Genomic DNA, 20,491 nt, shown 5'->3' on the forward strand with positions numbered 1-20,491 from the left:
CGTATGTGAGTGTGAGAGGGGAGGGGCGTAGAAGTACGTAAGCACGTACGTGGCTGATGGGGGGGGGGGGGCTGGAGGGGCGTAGAGGTTACGTAAGCACGTACGTGGCTGTTGATGGGGGGGGGGGAGGGGCGTAGAGGTTACGTAAGCACGTACGTGGCTGATGGGGGGGGGGGGGGGGGGGGTGGAGGGGCGTAGAGGTTACGTAAGCACGTACGTGGCTGTTGGGGGGGGGGGAGGGGGCGTAGAGGTACGTAAGCACGTACGTGGCTGTTGATGGGGGGGGTGGAGGGGCGTAGAGGTACGTAAGCACGTACGTGGCTGTTGGGGGTGGGGGGGGTGGAGGGGCGTAGAGGTTACGTAAGCACGTACGTGGGCTGATGAGAGTGGGGGGGGCTGGAGGGGCGTAGAGGTACGTAAGCACGTACGTGGCTGATGGGGGGGGGGCGTAGAGGCGTACGTTAAGCGTAAGCGCGTACGTATGTGAGGGGGGCTGGGGCGTAGAGGTACGTAAGCACGTACGTGGCTGTTGTTGGGGGGGGGGGTGGAGGGGCGTAGAGGTACGTAAGCACGTACGTGGCTGATGAGAGCACGGGGGGGGGGGGGGGGTGGAGGGGCGTAGAGGTTACGTAAGCACGTACGTGGCTGTTGATGGGGGGGTGGAGGGGCGTAGAGGTTACGTAAGCACGTACGTGAGTGAGATGGCGGGGGGGGGAGGGGCGTAGAGGTTACGTAAGCACGTACGTGGCTGTTGATGGGGGGGTGGTAGAGGTTACGTAAGCACGTACGTGAGTGATGGGGGGGGGGGGGGTGGAGGGGCGTAGAGGTTACGTAAGCACGTACGTATGTGAGGGGGAGGGGCGTAGAGGTTACGTAAGCACGTACGTATGTGAGGGGGAGGGGCGTAGAGGTTACGTAAGCACGTACGTGAGTGATGGGGGGGGGGGTGGGGAGGGGCGTAGAGGTACGTAAGCACGTACGTGAGTGATGGGGAGGGGCGTAGAGGTACGTAAGCACGTAGCGTGCGTGATGGGGGGGGGGGGAGTGGCGTAGAGGTTACGTAAGCACGTACGTGAGTGATGGGAGGGGGTGGAGGGGGCGTAGAGGTTACGTCAGCACGTACGTGGCTGTTGAGGGGGGGGTGGAGGGGCGTAGAGGGACGTAAGCACGTACGTGGCTGTTGATGGGGGGTGGAGGGGCGTAGAGGTTACGTAAGCACGTACGTGGCTGTTGGGGGGGGCTGGAGGGGCGTAGAGGTTACGTAAGCACGTACGTATGTGAGGGGGGGGGGGCGTAGAGGTACGTAAGCACGTACGTGGCTGTTGATGGGGGGGTGGAGGGGCGTAGAGGTACGTAAGCACGTACGTGGCTGTTGATTGGGGGGGGTGGAGGGGCGTAGAGGTACGTAAGCACGTACGTGACGTGAGTGATGGGGGGGGGGTGGAGGGGCGTAGAGGTACGTAAGCACGTACGTGGCTGATGGGAGTGGGGGGGGGCTGGAGGGCGTAGAGGTTACGTAAGCACGTACGTGGCTGTTGGGGGGGGGGTGGAGGGGCGTAGAGGTTACGTAAGCACGTACGTGAGTGATGGGGGGCTGGAGGGGCGTAGAGGATACGTAAGCACGTACGTGGCTGATGGGAGTGGGGGGGGGGAGGGGAGGGTCGTAGAGGTACGTAAGCACGTACGTGGCTGATGGGGGGGGGGGGAGTAGCGTAGAGGTTACGTAAGCACGTACGTGGCTGATGGGGGGGGGAGGCGTAGAGGTTACGTAAGCACGTACGTGAGTGATGGGGGGGTGGAGGGGGGCGTAGAGGTTACGTAAGCACGTACGTGAGTGATGGGAGTGGGGGGGGGGTGGAGGGGCGTAGAGGTACGTAAGCACGTACGTGAGTGATGGGAGTGGGGGGGGGGGGGGGAGGGGCGTAGAGGTACGTAAGCACGTACGTGAGTGATGGGGGGGGGGGTGGAGGGGCGTAGAGGTTACGTCAGCACGTACGTGGCTGTTGATGGGGGGGTGGAGGGGCGTAGAGGTTACGTAAGCACGTACGTGGCTGTTGATGGGGGGGGGTAGAGGTTACGTAAGCACGTACGTGAGTGAGATGGCGGGGGGGGGGGGGGGAGGGGAGAGCCCGTGCGTCATACAGAACGCGTGACGTAATAAGGACCGGGGGGGGGGGGGGGCGGGCACGTCAGGGGGCAGCAGCGGCGCATGCGCGAGTGGAAGGTACCAGAAGGAAGAAGAAGGAGAGGGAAGATGGCGGCGGCGGCAGAGACGACGACAGAGACGGGACGGTTCGGGAGACGGAGGCGCCAGTCGGCCCCGGTGTCGGACGGCGCTGCCAAGCGGGCGCGGTGGCGGCAGCAGCAGGAGGAGGAGGAGGGGGAGGCCGACTACTGCCGCATGGTCTCCCTGCACCACATGTTCCAGCGGGTCGGCTCGCAGCTCAGCCAGGCCGACGTGGACGCCATGTCCTTCCTGCTGGACGAGGCCTACCCGCCCCCGCTGGGCCCCGGCCCCGGCGCCCTGGACACCCCCCACCACCGCCCGCCCCGGCCCACCAGCTGCAGCGGCGTCCGGCTCCTCTACCAACTCGAGCGCCGCGGCCTGTGCGACGAGGCCAGGCTCGGGCCTCTGCTCCAGCTGCTGCGGGTCATCACCCGGCACGACCTGCTGCCCTATGTGGGGCAGAGGAGCGGGCCAGAGCAGGTGAGGGGAGGGGAGGGGGGGGGGGAGGGGAGGGGGGGGGGGGGAGGAGGGGGGGGGGGGAGAGGGGGGGGGGGGGGACAGAGAGAGAGGGGGGAGGGGGGGGGGGGGGAAAGGGCGGGGGGAGGAGGAGGGGGAGGGAGAAAGGGGGGGAGAAGGGAGGGGGGGGGGGGAGGGGGAGGAAGAGGAGGGGGGAGAGGGGGGGAAAGAGGAGGAGGGAGGGAGAAAGGGGGGGGGAGGGGAGAAGGGGAATAAGAGGAGGGGGGGGTGGAGGGGAGGGGGAGAGAAAGAGAGGGGGAGGGGAGGAGAGAGGAGGGGAGAGGAAGAGGAGGGGGAGAAGAGGAGGGGAGAGAGGAAGAGAAGGGGGGGAGGGGGAGAAAACAGGGTGGGGGAAGGGGGAGGGGAGGAAGAGGGAGGGGGGGGGGGGGAGAGGGGGGGAGGGGGGGAGAGGGGAGGAGGGTGAGGAAGGGGGAGGGGGAGGAGGAGGGCGGAGGGGGAGGGGGAGGAGGAGGGGGGGGAGGGGGGAGGGGAGAGGAGAAGGGGGAGAAAAGAGAAGGGGAGGGGGGGAGGGGAGAGAAATAGGAGGGGGGGGGGGAGAAAGAGGAGGCGGGGGGCGGGCAGAGGGGGGGGGGAGGGAGGAGGAGGAGGGGGGTAAGAGGGGAGGGGGGAGAAGGAGGAAGGGGGGAAGGGGGAGGGGAGAGAAAGAGGAGGGGGGGGGGAGAGAAAAGGAGGAGGGAGGGGAGAAGAAAAGAGAGGGGAAGGGGGAGGAGAGGGGAGGGAGGAGGAGGGGAGAGAGAGAGGAGGGGGAGAGAGCAAGGGGAGGGAGGAAGAGGGGAGAAAGAGGGAAAGAGGGGAGGGGAGAAGGAAGGGGTTAGAGAAAGAGAAGGGGGGGAGCAAGGGGTGAGGGAAACGAGGAGGAGGGGAGAAAGAGAAAGGGGAGGGGAGGGGGGGGACAGATGGAGGGGGGGGGGGGGAGAAAGGAGGGGAGGAAAGAGGAGGGGGAGAGGAGGGGGGAGAAAGAGGAGGTGAGAAAGAGGAGGGGGGGAGGGAAAGAGGAGGGGGGGAGAGGGAGAGGGGAGGGGAAAGGGAGGGGGGGAGGGGAAGAGGAGGAGGGGAGGGGAGGAGAGAAGAGGGGAGAGGAGAGAAAGAGGGGGGGAGTAAGAGGAGAGGGGAGAGGGGGAGAAGAGGAGAAAAAGAGGCGGGCGGGAGAGGGGGAGGGGAGAAGAGAAAGAGGAGGGGAGAGGGAGAAAGAGGGGGGGGGGAGTAAGAGGGGGGGGGAGAGGAGAAAGGGGAGGGGAGAGAGAGGAAGAGGGGAGGGAGGAGGGGGGGGAGAGGAGAAATAGGAGGGGGGGAAGAGGAGGGGGAGGGGGGAGGGAGGGGGGGAAAGAAACGGGGGGAGAGGAGGGGGGGGGGTATATTGCATCCCAACATCGACAAGCTTGTGAGGGGGGAGGGAGAGGGAGAGGAGGAGGGGAGGTATATATCACCCCAACGTCGACAAGCTTATGATGGAGGAGGGAGAGGGAGAGGAGGAGGGGAGGAAAAGGGGGGAGAGGGGGGGGGAGAAAGAAGAGGGGGGAGGAGGGGAGAAAGGGAGGGGAGGGGAGGAGGGGGAGAAGGAGAGGAGGAGGGTAAGAGTAGAGGAGGAGGGGGAGAAAGAGAAGGGGAAGGGGAGGACACGGGGGGAGAGGAGGAGGGGAGGAGAGAAAAGAGGAGGGGAGAGAGAAGGGGGGGGAGGGAGAGGAGGAGGAGGGGAGTAAGAGGAGGGGGAGAGAGGAAAAGAGGGGGGGAGAAAGAGGAGGAGGGAGGGGAGAGGGAGAGGAGAAGGGGAGTAAGAGGAGGGGGGAGAGAAAGAGAAGGGGGGAGGGGAAAGAAACGGGGGGGAGAGGAGGAGGGGGGGGGGGGAGAAGGGAGGGAGAGGAGGAGGAGAGGGAGGGGGGAGAAGGGGGAGGGGGGGAAGAGAAAGAGGAGGGGGAGAGGAGGAGGGGGGAGAGGAGGGAGGGGAGGGAGGGGAGAAAAGAGGAGGGGGGAGAGAAGAGGAGGGAGGAAGAGGGAGATAGAGGGAGAGGGAGAGAAGAGGAGAGGGAGAGAAAGGGGAGAGGAGAGGGGAGGAGGAGAGAGAGGAGGAGGGGAGAAAAGAGAAAAAGGGGGGAGAGGAGGAGGGGGGGGGAAAGAGAGGGGGGAGGGGGGAGGAGAGGGGAGAGAAGGAGAAGAGAGGGGGAAAGAAAGAGAGGGGGGAGGGGGGAGAAAGATGAGGGGGGAGGGGAGAAAGGAGAGGGGTAAGAGGGGGAGAGGAGGAGGGAGAAAGAGGAGGAGGGGAGGAGGGAGAAAGAGGAGGGGGAGAGGAGAGGGGAGAAAGAGGAGGGGGAGAGGAGGAGGGGAGAAAGGAGGGGTGAAGGAGGAGAAAGGAAAAAATAGGGGGAGAAGGGGAGAAAGAGGAGGGGAGAGGAGGGAGGAGGGGAGGAAGAGGAGGAGGGGGGAGGAGGAGGAGGGGAGGAGGAGGGTAAAATAAGGGGGAGGGGGAGAAAGAGGAGAGGGAGGAGAGGGGAGAAAGAGGGGAGGAGGGGGGGGGAGAGGGGAGGAGAGAAAGAGGGGGGGGGAAGGAGAGGAGGAAAGGGGGGGGGAAGGGGAGAGGAGAGGGGAGGGAGGAGGGGGAGGAGGGAGAGAAAGAAAGGGAGGAGGGAGGAGGGAGGAGAGGGAGGAGGGAGGGAGGGGAGAAAGAGGAGGGGGGGGGAGAAAGGAGGAGGAGGGGGGAGGAAGGAGGAGGAGGAGAGGGGGAAGGGGAGGAGGGGAGGAGGAGGAGGGGGGGAGGAAGGAGGGAGAGGGGGGGAGGGGGGAGAGGGAGGGGAAAGAGGGGAAGAGGAAAGAGGAGGGAGGAGGGGGGAGAAGAAAGAGGAGAGGAAGAGGGAGGGGTAAGAGGAGAGGGGAGGGGAGGTGGGGAGAGGGAGAAGAGGGAAGGGGGAGAGCAGAAGGAGGAGGGGGGGGGGGAGAGGGAGGGGGGGAGGAGAGAAAGAGGAGGGGGAGAGGGAGGGGGAGGAGAGAGAGGAGAAGAAAAAGGAGGAGGGAGAGAGAGAGGCCAGGGGGAGAAAAGGAGGGGGAGGGGAGAGGGGAGGGGGGGGAGGAGAAAGAGGAGGAAGAGGAGAGGAGGAGAGTAAGAGGAGGGGGAGGGGAGAAAAGGGGGGAGGGGGGGGAGGGAGAGGAAAGAGAAGGGGGGGGGAGAGGAGGGAGGAGGGGAGAAGAAGGGGGGTAAGGGGGAGAGGAGGAGGAGGAAGGGGGGGGGAGAGGAGAGGAGGGAGAAAGGAGGGGGGGGGGAGGGGAAGGGGAGAAAAAGGAAGGGAGAGGGGAGAAAGGGGGAGGGGATAGAGAGGGGAGAAAGAGGAGGAGGGGGGAGAAGAAAGATGGAGGGAGGAGAGGAAGGAGGGGGGAGGGGAGAAAGATGAGGGGGGAGAGGGGAGGGGAGGAAAGAGGAGGAGGAGAAAAGGAAGAGGAGGGGAGAAGGGGGGAGGAGAAAGAAGAGGGAGAGGAGGAGAAGAGAAAAGAGGGGGAGGGGAGAAGAGGAGGGGGGAGGGGAGAAAGAGGAGGGGAGGGGGAAGAGGGAGAAGGGAAAAGAGGAGGGGGGAGGAGGGAGAAAGAGAGAGAGGAGGGGAGAAAGAGGAAGAGGGGGGGAGAAAGAGGGGGGGAGAGAGGAGGAGGAGGAGAAAGAGAGGAGGGGAGGGGGGAGAGAGGGGGAGACGAGATGGGGATGAAAAGGAGAAAGGGCAGGAACTGTCTGTCATGTTACTTGTGGGCGGAGCACCAAGGCAAATTCCTTGTATGTGAATACTTGGACAATAAAATTACTTAATAGGACAGGCCGGGAGGGCAGGACGGGAGAAAAGAAAGCGAAGAGGAGGACATGAGGGGGGAGTGGGGATGGGAGAGGAGGACAGGAAGGGAGAAGGAGTGGAGGAAAAGAGGGGATAGGGAAGATAGGTGAGAGAGAGGAGGAGATGTGAGTTCTTAATTTACTTGGGCTGCGTGCATCTTTCTCCGGGCGGGTAGGAAGGAACTGCAGGTGCTGGTTTAGACCGAAAATAGACACACAATGCTTGAGTAGCTCAGCGGGACAGTCGAGACCCTTCTTCAGACTGAGAGTAGGGCGAGAGGGAAACAGACGCTGAGTTACTCCAGCTTTTTATGTCTATTTTATATCCCCTTCCATGTTTACAGAGGAAGTAGTGGAGGCAGTTACCATAACTGCATTTAAAAGGCATTTGGACAACTATACACATAGAAAATAGGTGCAGGAGCAGGCCATTTGGGCCTTCGTGCCAGCAACACCATTCAATGTGATCATGGCTGATCATCCACAATCAGTACCCGTTCCTGCTTTCTCCCCATATCCCTTCCTTCCGCTAGCCCTCAGAGCTCTATCTAACTCTCTTTTGAATGCATCCAGTGAATCGGCCTGCAACTGCCATCTGAGGCAGAGATTGACAACTCTTTGGATGTATAGGAAATAACTGCAGGTGCTGGTTTAAATTGAAGGTAGACACAAAATGCTGCAGTAACTCAGCAGGACAGGCAGCATCTCTGGAGAGAAGGAATGGGTGACATTTGAGGTCGAAGCCCTGCTTCAGATTGGTTGACAGCTACATGGATAGGAACGGTTCCAGGGATAGGGCGAGACACTGGCAAATGGGTCTAACTCAGGATGACATTATATTGAAGATGGAGAAGCCAAAGTGCTGGAGTAGCTCAGTGGATCAGGCAGCATGATTGGGAATCGATATAGGGTGAGTATACAGCCTTTTTCACAGGATAGTGGAATCAAGAACCAGCAGGTATAGGTTTAAGGAAAGAGTGCCTCGCTGATGCTCTTTTTTCCCCTCCATGTTTGTAGAGGAAGTAGTTGAGGCAGTTGCCATAACAGCATTTAAAATACATTTGCACAGCAACATGAATATGAAAGGTTTGAGGGATAGGGGTGAGGGATAGGGCAAATGGGTCTAACGCATGAGGAAATTCTGTTGTTTGACTTTGCACTATACAGTTGGACTTTGAGCTTCATTATTTGTTTTTATATATCAACTTTTTTGTTTATTTTGGTGTCTACCGAGTGCTTTATTTGCATATAGAACGATATGGAAACAGGCCCTCCAGCCCAACTTGCCCACACCGGCCAATATGTCCTACCTGCCTGCTCTTGGTCCATATCCCTCCAAACTTGTCTTCTCCATGTATCTGTCTAGCTGTTTCTTAAACGTTGGGATAGTCCCAGCCTCAACTACCTCCTCTGGCAGCTCGTTCCATACACCCACCGCCCTTTGTGTTAAAATGTTACCCCTCAGATTCCTATTAAATCTTTTCCCCTTCGCCTTGATCCTCTGCTCCTTGATTCCCCGACTCTGGGCAAGTGACTGTGTGCATCTATTCCTCTCATGATTTTATACACCTTAATAAGATCACCCATCACCCCCCTGTGTTCCAAGGAATAGAGACCCAACCTACTCAATCTCTCCCTATAGGGTGATTTCACCAAATGTCAAATGAGCGTAGATCCCCCCTCACGTGACCAAAAATTTTAACTGGAGGACATATCTCACTTCGGTACATGTTAGTGAATGGGGAAACACGCACTTTCCCACCCGTTAAAAACATGGAAAATGGCCAATTTTTTAGCTGAAATGTACTGTGCTAGTTGGGGTGACCGTGAAGCACAGCGACCTAAATTTTCAGGCAAAAAAAAAGATAGAAAGTAAGGTAATTACAAGAGGGAACTGAAGGTGGAACACAGCGGAAGTGAACAGCCGACATTTGCCGTGGAGATTTAAAGATCCAAACTATCGGGAATTATTGCGTTTGCTCGCTGAATTTCATCAAAAGTAAGGCATTATTAACTTACTTTTGATGAAATTCAGCGAGCAAACGCGATAATTCCCGATATTTTGGATCTTTAAATCTCGGCTGTTCGCTTCCAGCTTTCAGCTCAAAAATCGGCCGTTTTCCATGTTTTTAACGGGTGGGAAAGTGCGTGTTTCCCCATTCACTAACATGTACCGATGTGACATATGTCCTCCAGTTAAAATTTTCGGTCACGTGAGGGGGGATCTACGCTCATTTGACATTTGGTGAAATCACCCTATAGCTCACACCCTCGAGTCCTGGCAACATCCTCGTGAATGTTTTCGGAACCCTTTCAAGATGACAACATCTTTCCTATAACACGGTGTCCAGTACTGAACACAATACTCTAAATGTGGCCTCATCAACGTCTTGTACAACTGCAATGTGACCTCCCAACTTCTATACTCATACTTCTATATCCGTTGACCTGCTGCAAGTAAGAATGGTATTGTTTTGTTTAGGGACATACGACAAAACACTTGATTCGCAGCAGTGATCGAGGTAATTGGGGATTGATAAAGGCTGGGTAGGCAGCCTTTTTCACGAGATAAATGAATCACAAACCGGGTGGCCCAGGTTTAAGGCAAGAGGGGAAAGATTAAATAGCAGCTAGAGGGGCAACTTTTTCACAGTGACGGTGATGACGTATGGATTGATCTGCTAGAGGAGGTAGTTGAGATAGTTACAATAACATTTAACAGAGGTATGTGGATGGAAAATATTTAGAGTGATGTGTAGGAAGCAACTGCAGCTGCTTTCTGAGGCAGAGAATTCCACAAATTCATAACTCTGGGTGAAAACGTTTTTCCTCATCTCAGTCCTAAATGGCCTACTCCGTATTCTTAAACTGTGACCCCTGGTTCTGGACTTCTCCCAACGCCGGGAACATGTTTCCTGCATCTAGCTCGCTCAAATGAATTCAAAATGTTTCCATAAGATCCCATCTCATCCTAAGTTATAGTGAATACTAGACCAAGTCCAGACCCATTGGGTCTGTTCCCCCAACGTGCGGTTGTGGGGGGGGGGAGGCGGCATGCAGCGTCACACACACTAACTATCTCCCCCCCCCGCACTCATGCTAATTACCCCCCTTGATATTATGTTATTAATTTGCTCCTTTTACCCCATAACCACCCTATCTACTGACGCATAGCCCCCGACTTCGGCATAACCCCCAACCCCCCTCCCTCACATCTAGAGAGGGAGAGGGGTAGAGAGTGAGGGCAGAGAGAGAAGAGGCAAAGAGAGAGAGACACACAGAGAGGGGCAAGAGGGATGGCGGGTGGAGAGGAGGAGACGAGGGAGAGTGGGTGAGGGAGGGAAGGAGAGAGAGAGAGAGAGAGGGGGTGCTGTGAGGGAGAGGGGGGGGGAGGGAGGAGGGGGGAGGGGGGAGGGAAGGAAGGGGGTTTAGGGGGGAGGAAGGGGGTTTAGGGGGAAGGGAGGGGAAGGGAGAGGTGGGGAGCAGGGGAGGGGGTGCTGGGGGGGGAGCAGGGAGGGGTGGGGGGGGGAGGAGGAGGAGAAGAGGGAGGGGGGGAGAGTTGGGGGGGGTGAAGGGGAGAGAGAGGAGTGGAGAGAGAGGGTGCCTTTTTACTTCAACCCAAACAACCATTTGCAGGCAGTGCTTTTTTCCTCAAACTAACCATATTTTCATTTTCAAACCACAGTATGGGTACTCACAGCTGTTGAGACATTTGTTCAGTGTTATTCAGAGCTCTGATTGAGGCATACCACTTGCAGAGATTGATTGAGGCACACCACTTCCTGGTTTTATAGTCCCTCCCCCTTCCTCCAGCAGGGGCAGCAGAGAGAATGGGCAATTTTGTAAAAAATGTAATATCTCTGTCATTTTTCACCGACGGGAAAAATCCTCGGCACACATGCGGTGGAGGGGGGCTCTGAGCGAGGTGGCCAAAAATGACGGCCGTAGGTGGCGGCGTTCTCTCGGAAATCGCAGCACAGAAGGCCAAAAGCGGTCAAGAACAGAGATTTAGTAATATAGATAAGCCCAGTCAACCCATTCTTTCATCGTGTCAGTCCTGCCACCCTGTTATTATCTAATTGGAGTTAATGCCTGGATGTTGTCAAGGTTGGACGATGTTCTCAGAGCCTTATAGCTTGCTTGTTTTGTTGCCAAAATCTGACACAATTCAAGGGGGATTTTCTCGAACGTGGAACCTGCCACTGCAAGTAATTGACAACGTGAATAATGGAATCATTTGAAAAGGTGTTCAAGCTGAAAGGACAGACAGAATCAAATTTTTATATTAACCTATTTGTGTTGTATCCATTGCTCCTTGCGGAAGGGTGTCATCCAAATTTTCTTTCAAGTAGGTTGTAGTAATTTGTGACTAATAAAATCTGTTTCCATTTTATAGATAGAAATCCTGTCATGGAAAAACTTTCTTCAAAACATGAAAGCAGCGTTTGATGGCACTGGGCCTGTTCTCCCTGGAGTTTAGAAGAAGGAGGGGGGGAGGGGGGAGACCTCATTGAAAGGTATCGAATAGTGAGGCTCGAACAGAGTGGATGTGGAGAATGTTTCCACGAGTGGGGAAAGTCTCGGATTAGAGATCATAGATTCAGAATTAAAGGACGTTCCTTCAGGAAGGAGATGAGGAGGGATTTCTTTAGTCGGAGGGTGGTGAATCTGTGGAATTCTTTGCCACAGACGGCTGTGGAGGTCAAGTCTGGATATTTTTAAGGCAGAGATGGATAGATTCTTGATTAGTGCGGTTGTCGGGGATTATGGGGAGAAGGCAGGAGAACAGGGTTGGGAGGGAGAGATAGATCAGACATGATTGAATGGTGGGATAGACTTGATGGGTTGAATGGCCTAATTCTGCTCTTATCACTTACGACCCTATGAGAGGTTTTTGAGAAAACTCCCACAAAAAAAACTGGTGCTAGCATGATTCAGCAAGTGCTGTAAGGAGTTTGAAAGCGATAGAATTAGCTTTGAAAATGGTGGAATGGTGCTGGGTTTGAGCTGGGGCACCCGCCAGGCCTGTTGTGGCACTATTGAACTATTATGGATGGGCCATTGGTCTACCCCTTCACACCCGGAGGGGCATGTCCTCTAAGCCGTGGGTATCATTCAATAATTTCTGTAAATTAATTAAAAACTAAAATTAGATCTAGAGATAATATGAGCGAGTTTTAATTTGTACTAGACCAAGTGCAGACCCGTTGAGTCTGTTCCCCCAACGTGCGGTTGTGGGGGGGGGGGAGGCGGCATGCAGCGCGTCACACACACTAACTATCTCCCCCCCCCCCCCCCCCCCCCCCCCCGCACGCTAATTACTCCCCTTGATATTATATTAATATTATTAATTTGCTCCTTTTACCCCATAACCACCCTATCTACTGACGCATAGCCTCCAACTTGCAGTCACATCTAGAGAGAGGGGGGGGGCGGGGGGGGGGTAGAGAGTGAGGGAAGAGAGAGAAGGGGCAGAGACAGAGAGACACAGAGAGGGGCAAGAGGGATGGGGGTGGAGAGGAGGAGAAGAGGGAGGGTGGGTGAAGGGGGAAAAAGGTGGAGGGGAGGAGAGAGAGAGGATGAGAGTGAGGGGGGAAGAGGTGAGGAGCGTGGAGGGAAGGGGGGGGTAGGGGTGTGTGGAAGTGAGGGACGGGATGGAGGAGGAGAAAAAAAGAGGGGAGAGAGAGAGGGGGGGGGGAGAGAGGAGAGGCCCTCTCCTGTGGCCCCGAAGGAGGGGAGAGAGAGAGTGCCTTTTTATTTCAACCCAAAAAGAGGGAGAAAGAGAGGAGGGGGGGGGAGCGGAGAGGGGTTTAGGGGAGGGGAGGGGGGAGAAAAAGGGGAGGGGGAGAAGAGGGAGAGAGGGGGGGAGGGGGGGTGGAGGGGGGGGGGTAGGGGAGGGGTGTGTGGTGGGGGAGGGGGATGGAGGGGAGGAGAGGAGGAGAGAGAGGAGGGGAGGGGGGGCGGGGGGGGGGGGGGGGGGGAGAGGGGGCCCCCTCTCCTCTCCCCGAAGGAGGGGTGAGAGTGCCTTTTTATTTCAACCCAAAACCCCCAAACAACCATTTGCAGGCAGTGTTTTTAATTTAACCATATTTTCATTTTCAAACCACATTAAGGGTACTTATTCAGTTGTGTGGACATGTGTTCAGTGTTATTCACAGCTCAGAGAAATGTGACCCTCTGCCTTCCTCCATCTTGAAGAGACTGAATTAGGCACACCACTTCCTGGATTTTATAGTCCCTCCCCCCTGCCGCCAGTGGGGGCAGCAGAGAGAATGGGGAATTTTGTAAAATCATTAATATCTCTCTCATTTTTCATCGACTGGAAAAATCCTCGGCACACATGCGGCGGAGGGGGGCTCTGAGCGAGGTGGCCAAAAGTGACGGCCGTAGGTGGCGGCGTTCTCTCAGAAATCGCAGCACAGATCGCCAAAACCGGTCAAGAACAGATTTTTAGTAATATATAGATTATTGCGCATGAAAGGCAGTGGACTGGGAGTTGAATGTCCTATTTGTTTTTTTCCCAATGTTTCTATTTTGCTGCTCTTTGTAGCCCTGCGGGTTATTTTCCACCATCCCTCTCTGGTTCCCATCTGATAAGCTCTGGATAATTTGTTGTGTGATGTTGATGGAAGAATAATTACAGGCCAGCTCACGAGGGACCACTCTTTGCTTGGTTATGAAATGATTCCATCAGATCTTGTGTCCACTGGGGCAAACGAACAGGCAGTACCTCTGTTTGGTATCTCATCAGAGAGACCTCTGACAACAGAGCATGCCACAAAATGCTGGTGTAACTCAGCGGGACAGGCAGCATCACTGGAGAGAAGTAATGGGTAACGTTTCGGGTCGAGACACTTCTTCAGATTGAGGTGTAAGTGTAAATTGTCCCAATCATGTGTAGGTTTGTGTTAGTGTGCGGGGATCATTGGTTGGTGCGGACTCGGTGGACCGAATGGCGTGTTTCCGCGCTGATTCTCTAAACTAAACGCCTAGGGATTGCTTTTTGCAACTGACATTTTATGCAATCACCTGCTCATGGTAAGATCATATAACCATATAACAATTACAGCACGGAAACAGGCCATCTCGGCCCTACAAGTCCATGCCGAACAAATTTTTTTCCCCTTAGTCCCACCTGCCTGCACTCGTACCATAACCCTCCATTCCCTTCTCATCCATATGCCTATCCAATTTATTTTTAAAAAGATACCAATGAACCTGCCTCCACCACTTCCACTGGAAGCTCATTCCACACCGCCACCACTCTCTGAGTAAAGAAGTTCCCCCTCATATTACCCCTAAACTTCTGTCCCTTAATTCTGAAGTCATGTCCTCTTGTTTGAATCTTCCCTATTCTCAAAGGGAAAAGGTTGTCCACATCAACTCTGTCTATCCCTCTCATCATTTTAAAGACCTCTATCAGGTCCCCCCTTAACCTTCTGCGCTCCAGAGAATAAAGACCTAACTTATTCAACCTATCTCTGTAACTTAGTTGTTGAAACCCAGGCAACATTCTAGTAAATCTAGAATAGAGTAGTCTAGTAAATCTAGAATAGAGTAGTATCGAATATAAAAACTTTACAACAATATATAAAAAAAAATGTTTAAATGGTACTTTATATCAATTTTCATACAGGAAATAAACATAATTTCAAGATAGTGCAAAAATAGTCACAGGAAGAATGTTACTAAATTTAAAATTATTCCTGTCAATTTGAATGGTAAAAATATGATAGAAATCTCCAGCACAATTGCAGATGGGCTGAACAGAATTTTCCAAATGGCTTTCAATTTCCAAGTTGTCCCTTTTGGATAGTGGTCCCAGACATGATGTGGGTCTCAGCAGTGCTTGAGCTATTATGTGAGACTTAGGCAATCGCAGGGGGAATAAGATAGCCTTATTGAAGGTGTGTGTGTGGTCAGGAGGTCACATGTGGGTTCAAGGCCACCAAAATTGTGAACCCAGTCTGGTTTCACTGTGAAGAAGGGTCTCCACCCGAACCTTCACCCATTCCTTCTCTCGAGAGATGCTGCCTATCCTGCTGAGTTACTCCAGCATTTTGTGGCCATCCCTGGTTTGATTCTGCAATGAACACACACGTGAAGTTTCAATCTGAAGAACAAGTTTGGCACAATTGAACGTTTGGGGCAGTCAGTCCAAATTTAGAAGTAGGCTACTTGGTGGACAAAGCTTGGACAAGGGTTTAGTGTAGAGGTACAGCATAGAAACAGGTGAGGAAGGACATTCTTGCTACACATCAAAGTAAACGACGATAAGGGAATGTGGAATTGTTCATTGTTAGCTGAGGAGAAGGTGACAAAGGGGTGTACAAATTAACAGTAAAATATATCAGGAAGAGAGTGAAAGTAGTGGGAGAACTAGGGTGATGTAGAGACAGGGAGGGAAAGCAAGGGTTACTTGAAATTAGAGAAATCAATATTCATACCGCTGGGTTGCAAGCTGCCCAAACGAAACATGAGGAATCTTTTGGACCTTGCCTTGTGTAATGAGAATATATATAATTAAGAAACCCGTTGTGGTGACAACGAGGTAGAATGTAATGCACAATGCAGGAGGACAATTCAACTGGAAAGAGCTGGGTGAAAGCCAGTTACTCAAATCATGGACAGACTGCATGCAGTACAGAGGGAATAAATTCAATTAAATAGTTTGTTGATAAGTAAGCAATAAAATAGATTTTAAGAAAGCCCTGAAGAAGGGCCTTGACCCGAAACATCACCCATTCCTTCTCTCCAGAGATGCTGCCTGTCCCGCTGAGTTCCTCCAGCATTTTGTGTCTATGCTGGGCAGTGGCCTAATTTTGCTCATAGCACTGGGTAAATAGGAAATGCAAACATGACTTGTATCAATATTGTCAAATGAGGATGTTAACAGATCTAAAAATAAATATCATCAAAAAAGGCTTTTGACACATTGGCCATCAGTCCGAGTATTGCGTATAGAAGTTGGGAGGTCATGTTGCAGTTATATAAGACGTTGGCGAGGCCACATTTAGAGTATTGTGTTCAGTTCTGGGCACCATGTTATAGGAAAGATGTTTAGAAAGGAACTGCAGATATGGACTAAATGCAGGCAGGTGAGACCAGTGTAGGTGGGACATGTTGGCCGCTGTGAGCAAGTTGGGCCGAAGAGCCTGTTTCCACACTTATAGCACAATGGAGGAGCACTTTCTTCCAAGTACTTTTCCAAAGTACAGTACTGCCTGATGTGGCACAGCTGGTGGACGCCAGAGATCTGTGTTCGATCCTATCCTCGGGCACTCTGTGTTGAATTTGCACATTCTCACTGCAAGCATGTGGGTTTCCTCCCACATCCCAAAGACGCATTGGCTTTGTAGGTTAACTTGGCTGTAAAATTGCCCCTAATGTGCAGGGAGTGGGTGAGGAAAGTGGAATAACAGAACTTGTGTGAATGGGTAGACAAAAATGCTGGAGAAACAGCAGGTGAGGCAGCATCTATGGAGCGAAGGAAATAGGCGACGTTTCGAGTCGAGACCCTTCAGACTGATGGGAGGGGTGGGGGGGGGGGCGGGAAAAGAAAGAAAGAGGCGGAGACAGTAGGCTGTGGGAGAGCTGAGAATGGGAGGGGAAGGAGGGAGAAAGCAGGGACTACCTGAAATTGGAGAAGCCAATGTTCATACCGCTGGGGTGTAAACTACCCAAGCAAAATATGAGGTGCTGCTCCTCCAATTTGCAATGGGCCTCACTCTGGCCATGGAGGAGGCCCAGGACGGAACGGTCGGATTCGGAATGGGAGGGGGAGTTGAAGTGCTGAACCACCAGGAGATCAGGTTGGTTATTGCGAACTGAGCGGAGGTGTTGTGCGAAGCGATCGCCAAGCCTGCGCTTGGTCTCACCGAGGTTGATCATGCGCTGAATAATCATATTTTGGTTTGGAAGTGGAAAGAGATAATAGAAATTCCATCCATTGCAACGTGTAAAAAGAGATGAGATATTGTATTGTAATTTTGCTGCATGTCATTGTGGTATATATCATGTCTTGATTGGTGAATATGTTTAGTTTGTGACTTTATTTGAAGCAGAAATAATATGTGAATGCTTAATTGACCATAATTCCGATTGGTAACTACGCACTTCGTCCAAGCACAATATAAGAAAGCCGTCTTAAATGACCACCTAAACTATCATTTGGCAACTTAAAAAACTGCCGAGGTTGCCCGGCTGGCAACAGGGGAAAAAAAGTTAAGCGAGAGCCCTGTATTAACTCCACTAAGGCTCTATATTCACAGACTAATTCCACTGCTTGGCTTCTCATTATGTCTCCTGTTGGAATCGATACAAGTTACCTGTTGACATTGAACACATTTGAATTTTGTGATGCCAAAAACCACTGCAGTGATTGCATAAGTGGTGTTGTGCAGTTTCATCGTATCGTTAAACAGTTGCTACCTTTTGATTCTGTCAGATTATTCAGATGATTCCAAGGTTAATCCTACATCAGCCATTATTAGATTGTGGAACAGAATATTTCTCTTGGGCAGCAGTGGTATGAATATTGATTTCTCTAACTTCAAGTAGCCCCTGCATTCCCCCTCTCTCTCCATCCCTCCCCCGAGCAAGTCACACCAGCTTCTCGTTCTCACCTAGCAAATAGCTCACAAATGGCCTTTATTAAATATCTTTCATTCATTTGTTCTATATCTCTCTACGTCACCATCTGCATCTCTCGTTTCCTTCTCCCCTGACTAGTCTGAAAACGGAGCTCGATCTGAAACGTCACCCCGTTTCTTCTCCCCAAAGATGCTGCCTGCCCCGCTGAGTAACTAAGTTGCAGAGATAGGTTGAATAAGTTAGGTCTTTATTCTCTGGAGCGCAGAAGGTTAAGGGGGGACTTGATAGAGGTCTTTAAAATGATGAGAGGGATAGACAGAGTTGATGTGGACAAGCTTTTCCCTTTGAGAATAGGGAAGATTCAAACAAGAGGACATGACTTCAGAATTAAGGGACAGAAGTTTAGGGGTAATATGAGGGGGAACTTCTTTACTCAGAGAGTGGTAGCGGTGTGGAATGAGCTTCCAGTGGAAGTGGTGGAGGCAGGTTCGTTGGTATCATTTAAAAATACATTGGATAGGCATATGGATGAGAAGGGAATGGAGGGTTATGGTATGAGTGCAGGCAGGTGGGACTAAGGGGGAAAAAATTTGTTCGGCACGGACTTGTAGGGCCGAGATGGCCTGTTTCCGTGCTGTAATTGTTATATGTTATATGTGACTCCAGCTATAATAAACTGTGGCTATATTAGACTGTGGATATTTATTTCAAAGTAATTTGCCTTAAAAGAAAGCAATTGTTCTTCCACCTCACCCCATCCACCCCAACCTACAATTGTCTAGTGACGCAAGTTGTTTTTTCAGCTTGGTTTTACTCCATTCTTCCAGTGTCTCCTGAGAGATGTGATCAAGCAAGATGGGTATCTGGAACGACAGACCGGATGGAAAGCTGCTTCAATTCAGAGCAGGCTGATTCAACTCGGAGGAATTGGGAATCAGGTAATTCTTGTCTACTTTCTGGTGGGTTTGGGACTTGCCGACCAAATCAGAATTCTGAAGGTATGAAGAAATGAAGTTATGTGTTGCGTTTTGAGAAGTCGATCCTGGGCAGGGGTTACTCGGTGAATGGGGAGTGTTGTACAGCAGAGGGATCTAGGAGTGCAGGTGCATGGTTCCTTGAAGTTTGGAGTCGCAGGTGGACAAGGTGGTCAAAATGGCGTTTGGCTCATTGGCCTTCATCTGAGTATTGAGTATAGAAGTTGGGAGGTCATGTTGCAACTGTGCAAGATGTTGCTGAGACCACATTTAGAGTATTTTGCTCAGTTCTGCGCTCCATGTTGTAGGAAAGATGTTGTCAGGCAGGAAAGGGTACAGAGAAAATTTACGGGGATGTTGCCAGGACCAGAGGGTCTGAGCTACAGGGAGAGGTTGAGTAGGCTGGGACTCTTCCTTGGAGCGCAGGAGGATGAGGGGAGATCTTATAGAGGTGTATAAAATCATGAGAGGAATAGATCGGGTAGACGCACAGAGTCTCTTGCCCAGAGTAGGGGAATCGAGGACCAGAGGACATTGGTTTAAGGTGAAGGGCAAAAGATTTAATAGAAATCTGAGGGGTAACTTTTTCACACAAAGGGTGGTGGGTGTATGGAACGAGCTGCCGGAGGAGGTAGTTGAGGCTGGGACTATCCCAAAGTTTAAGAAACAGTTAGACAGGTACATGGATAGGACAGGTTTGGAGGGATATGGACCAAGCGCAGGCAGGTGGGACTAGTGTAGCTGGGGCATGTTGGTCGGGGTGGGCAAGTTGGGCCGAAGGGCCTGTTTCCATGATGTATCACTCTGTCTGTGACTCCAAGAGTAAAAAGGGGTTTTGAGGTGTTGACCAGATTTAAAAACAATGGTTCTATATTTCCTTTATTGTCGCGTGTACCAGGTACAGGTAACTGCATTTTTTGCAAGCAGATCCGCAAGGCCATCCCCATAGACAAGGACAACCGCCCCAGTTAGTGCAGTATGTACAGCAGCCCAGAGTCCTTATGCAAGAGGTGCCATTTTGCAGTCCCAGCTGCGGCTGGCTGCAAAGCCCGCTCACAAGTTATAGGAGTAGAATTAGGCCATTTGGCCCATCGAATCTATTCCACCATTTAATCATGGCTGATCTCTGCCACCTAATCCTATTTTTCTGCCTTCTCCCCATCACCTTTGACACCCGTCCTAATCAAGAACTTGTCCATCTCTGCCTTAAAAATATCCACTGACGACCTCGACAGCCCTCTGTGGCAATGTTCCACAGATTATCTACCCTCTCACTAGGGAGCTTCCTCCTCCCCTCTTTCCTAAAAGAGTGCCCTTTAATTTGGAGGCTGTGACCTCTGGTTATAGACTCTCCCACCAGTGGAAAAATCCTTTCCACATACTCAGTATGCCTTGCATTATTCTGTGAGTTTCAATAAGGTACCCCCTCACCCTTCCAAACTCCAGTGAGTAGAGGCCCAGTGCTGTCAAATGTTTGTCTTATGCTAACCCACTCATTCCTGGGATCATTCTAATAAACCTCCTTTGGAACCTCTCCAGAGCCAGCACGTCCTTCCTCAGTTATGGGGCCCAAATTTATTCACAGTACTCCAAATACGGCCTGACCAGCGTCAGTCACCTCAGCATTACACATCTGTTTTTGTAAGCCAGTCCTTTTGATATAAATGCTTGCATTGAATTTGCCTTCCTTACCACCGATTCAAATTACAAATTAACTTTTTGGGAGTCCTGCACAAGCACTCCCAAGTCCCTTTGCACCTCGAATTTCGGGATTCTCACTCCTTTTCGAAAATAATCTGCGCCTTTATTCTTTATTCTCTGCACTTTGCTGTACTGAATTTCATCTACCACTTCTCTGCCCACTCTCCTAACCTGTGCAAGTCCTTCTGCAGAATCCTAGCTTCCTCTACACTGCCTGCCCTTCCACCCATCTGCAAACTTGGCCACAATGCCTTCAATTGACAAATGATGAAAGAAGGTCGAGAAGGTTGAGTATAGGAGCAGGGAGGTTCTACTGCAGTTGTACAGGGTCTTGGTGAGACCACACCTGGAGTATTGCGTACAGTTTTGGTCTCCAAATCTGAGGAAGGACATTATTGCCATAGAGGGAGTGCAGAGAAGGTTCACCAGACTGATTCCTGGGATGTCAGGACTGTCTTATGAAGAAAGACTGGATAGACTTGGTTTATACTCTCTAGAATTTAGAAGATTGAGAGGGGATCTTATAGAAACTTACAAAATTCTTAAGGGGTTGGACAGGCTAGATGCAGGAAGATTGTTCCCGATGTTGGGGAAGTCCAGGACAAGGGGTCACAGCTTAAGGATAAGGGGGAAATCCTTTAAAACCGAGATGAG

General features: G+C 52.5%; 1 protein-coding gene across 1 annotated transcript in view; it reads left to right on the top strand.

Moving 5' to 3' along the window:
• The first annotated feature begins 2,254 nt into the window (after positions 1-2,254).
• The window catches only part of LOC129694579 (DNA-binding death effector domain-containing protein 2-like), a 42,001-nt gene continuing 23,764 nt past the window's right edge, over positions 2,255-20,491 (top strand). Inside the window, exons 1-3 of the mRNA XM_055631309.1 lie at positions 2,255-2,693; positions 6,750-6,764; positions 17,990-18,100. Of these exons, the coding sequence (XP_055487284.1) occupies positions 2,255-2,693; positions 6,750-6,764; positions 17,990-18,100 (565 nt within the window). The remainder of the gene's footprint in view (positions 2,694-6,749; positions 6,765-17,989; positions 18,101-20,491) is intronic.

This window comes from Leucoraja erinacea, unplaced genomic scaffold, assembly GCF_028641065.1.
Source record: "Leucoraja erinacea ecotype New England unplaced genomic scaffold, Leri_hhj_1 Leri_717S, whole genome shotgun sequence".
NCBI lineage: Eukaryota > Metazoa > Chordata > Chondrichthyes > Rajiformes > Rajidae > Leucoraja > Leucoraja erinaceus.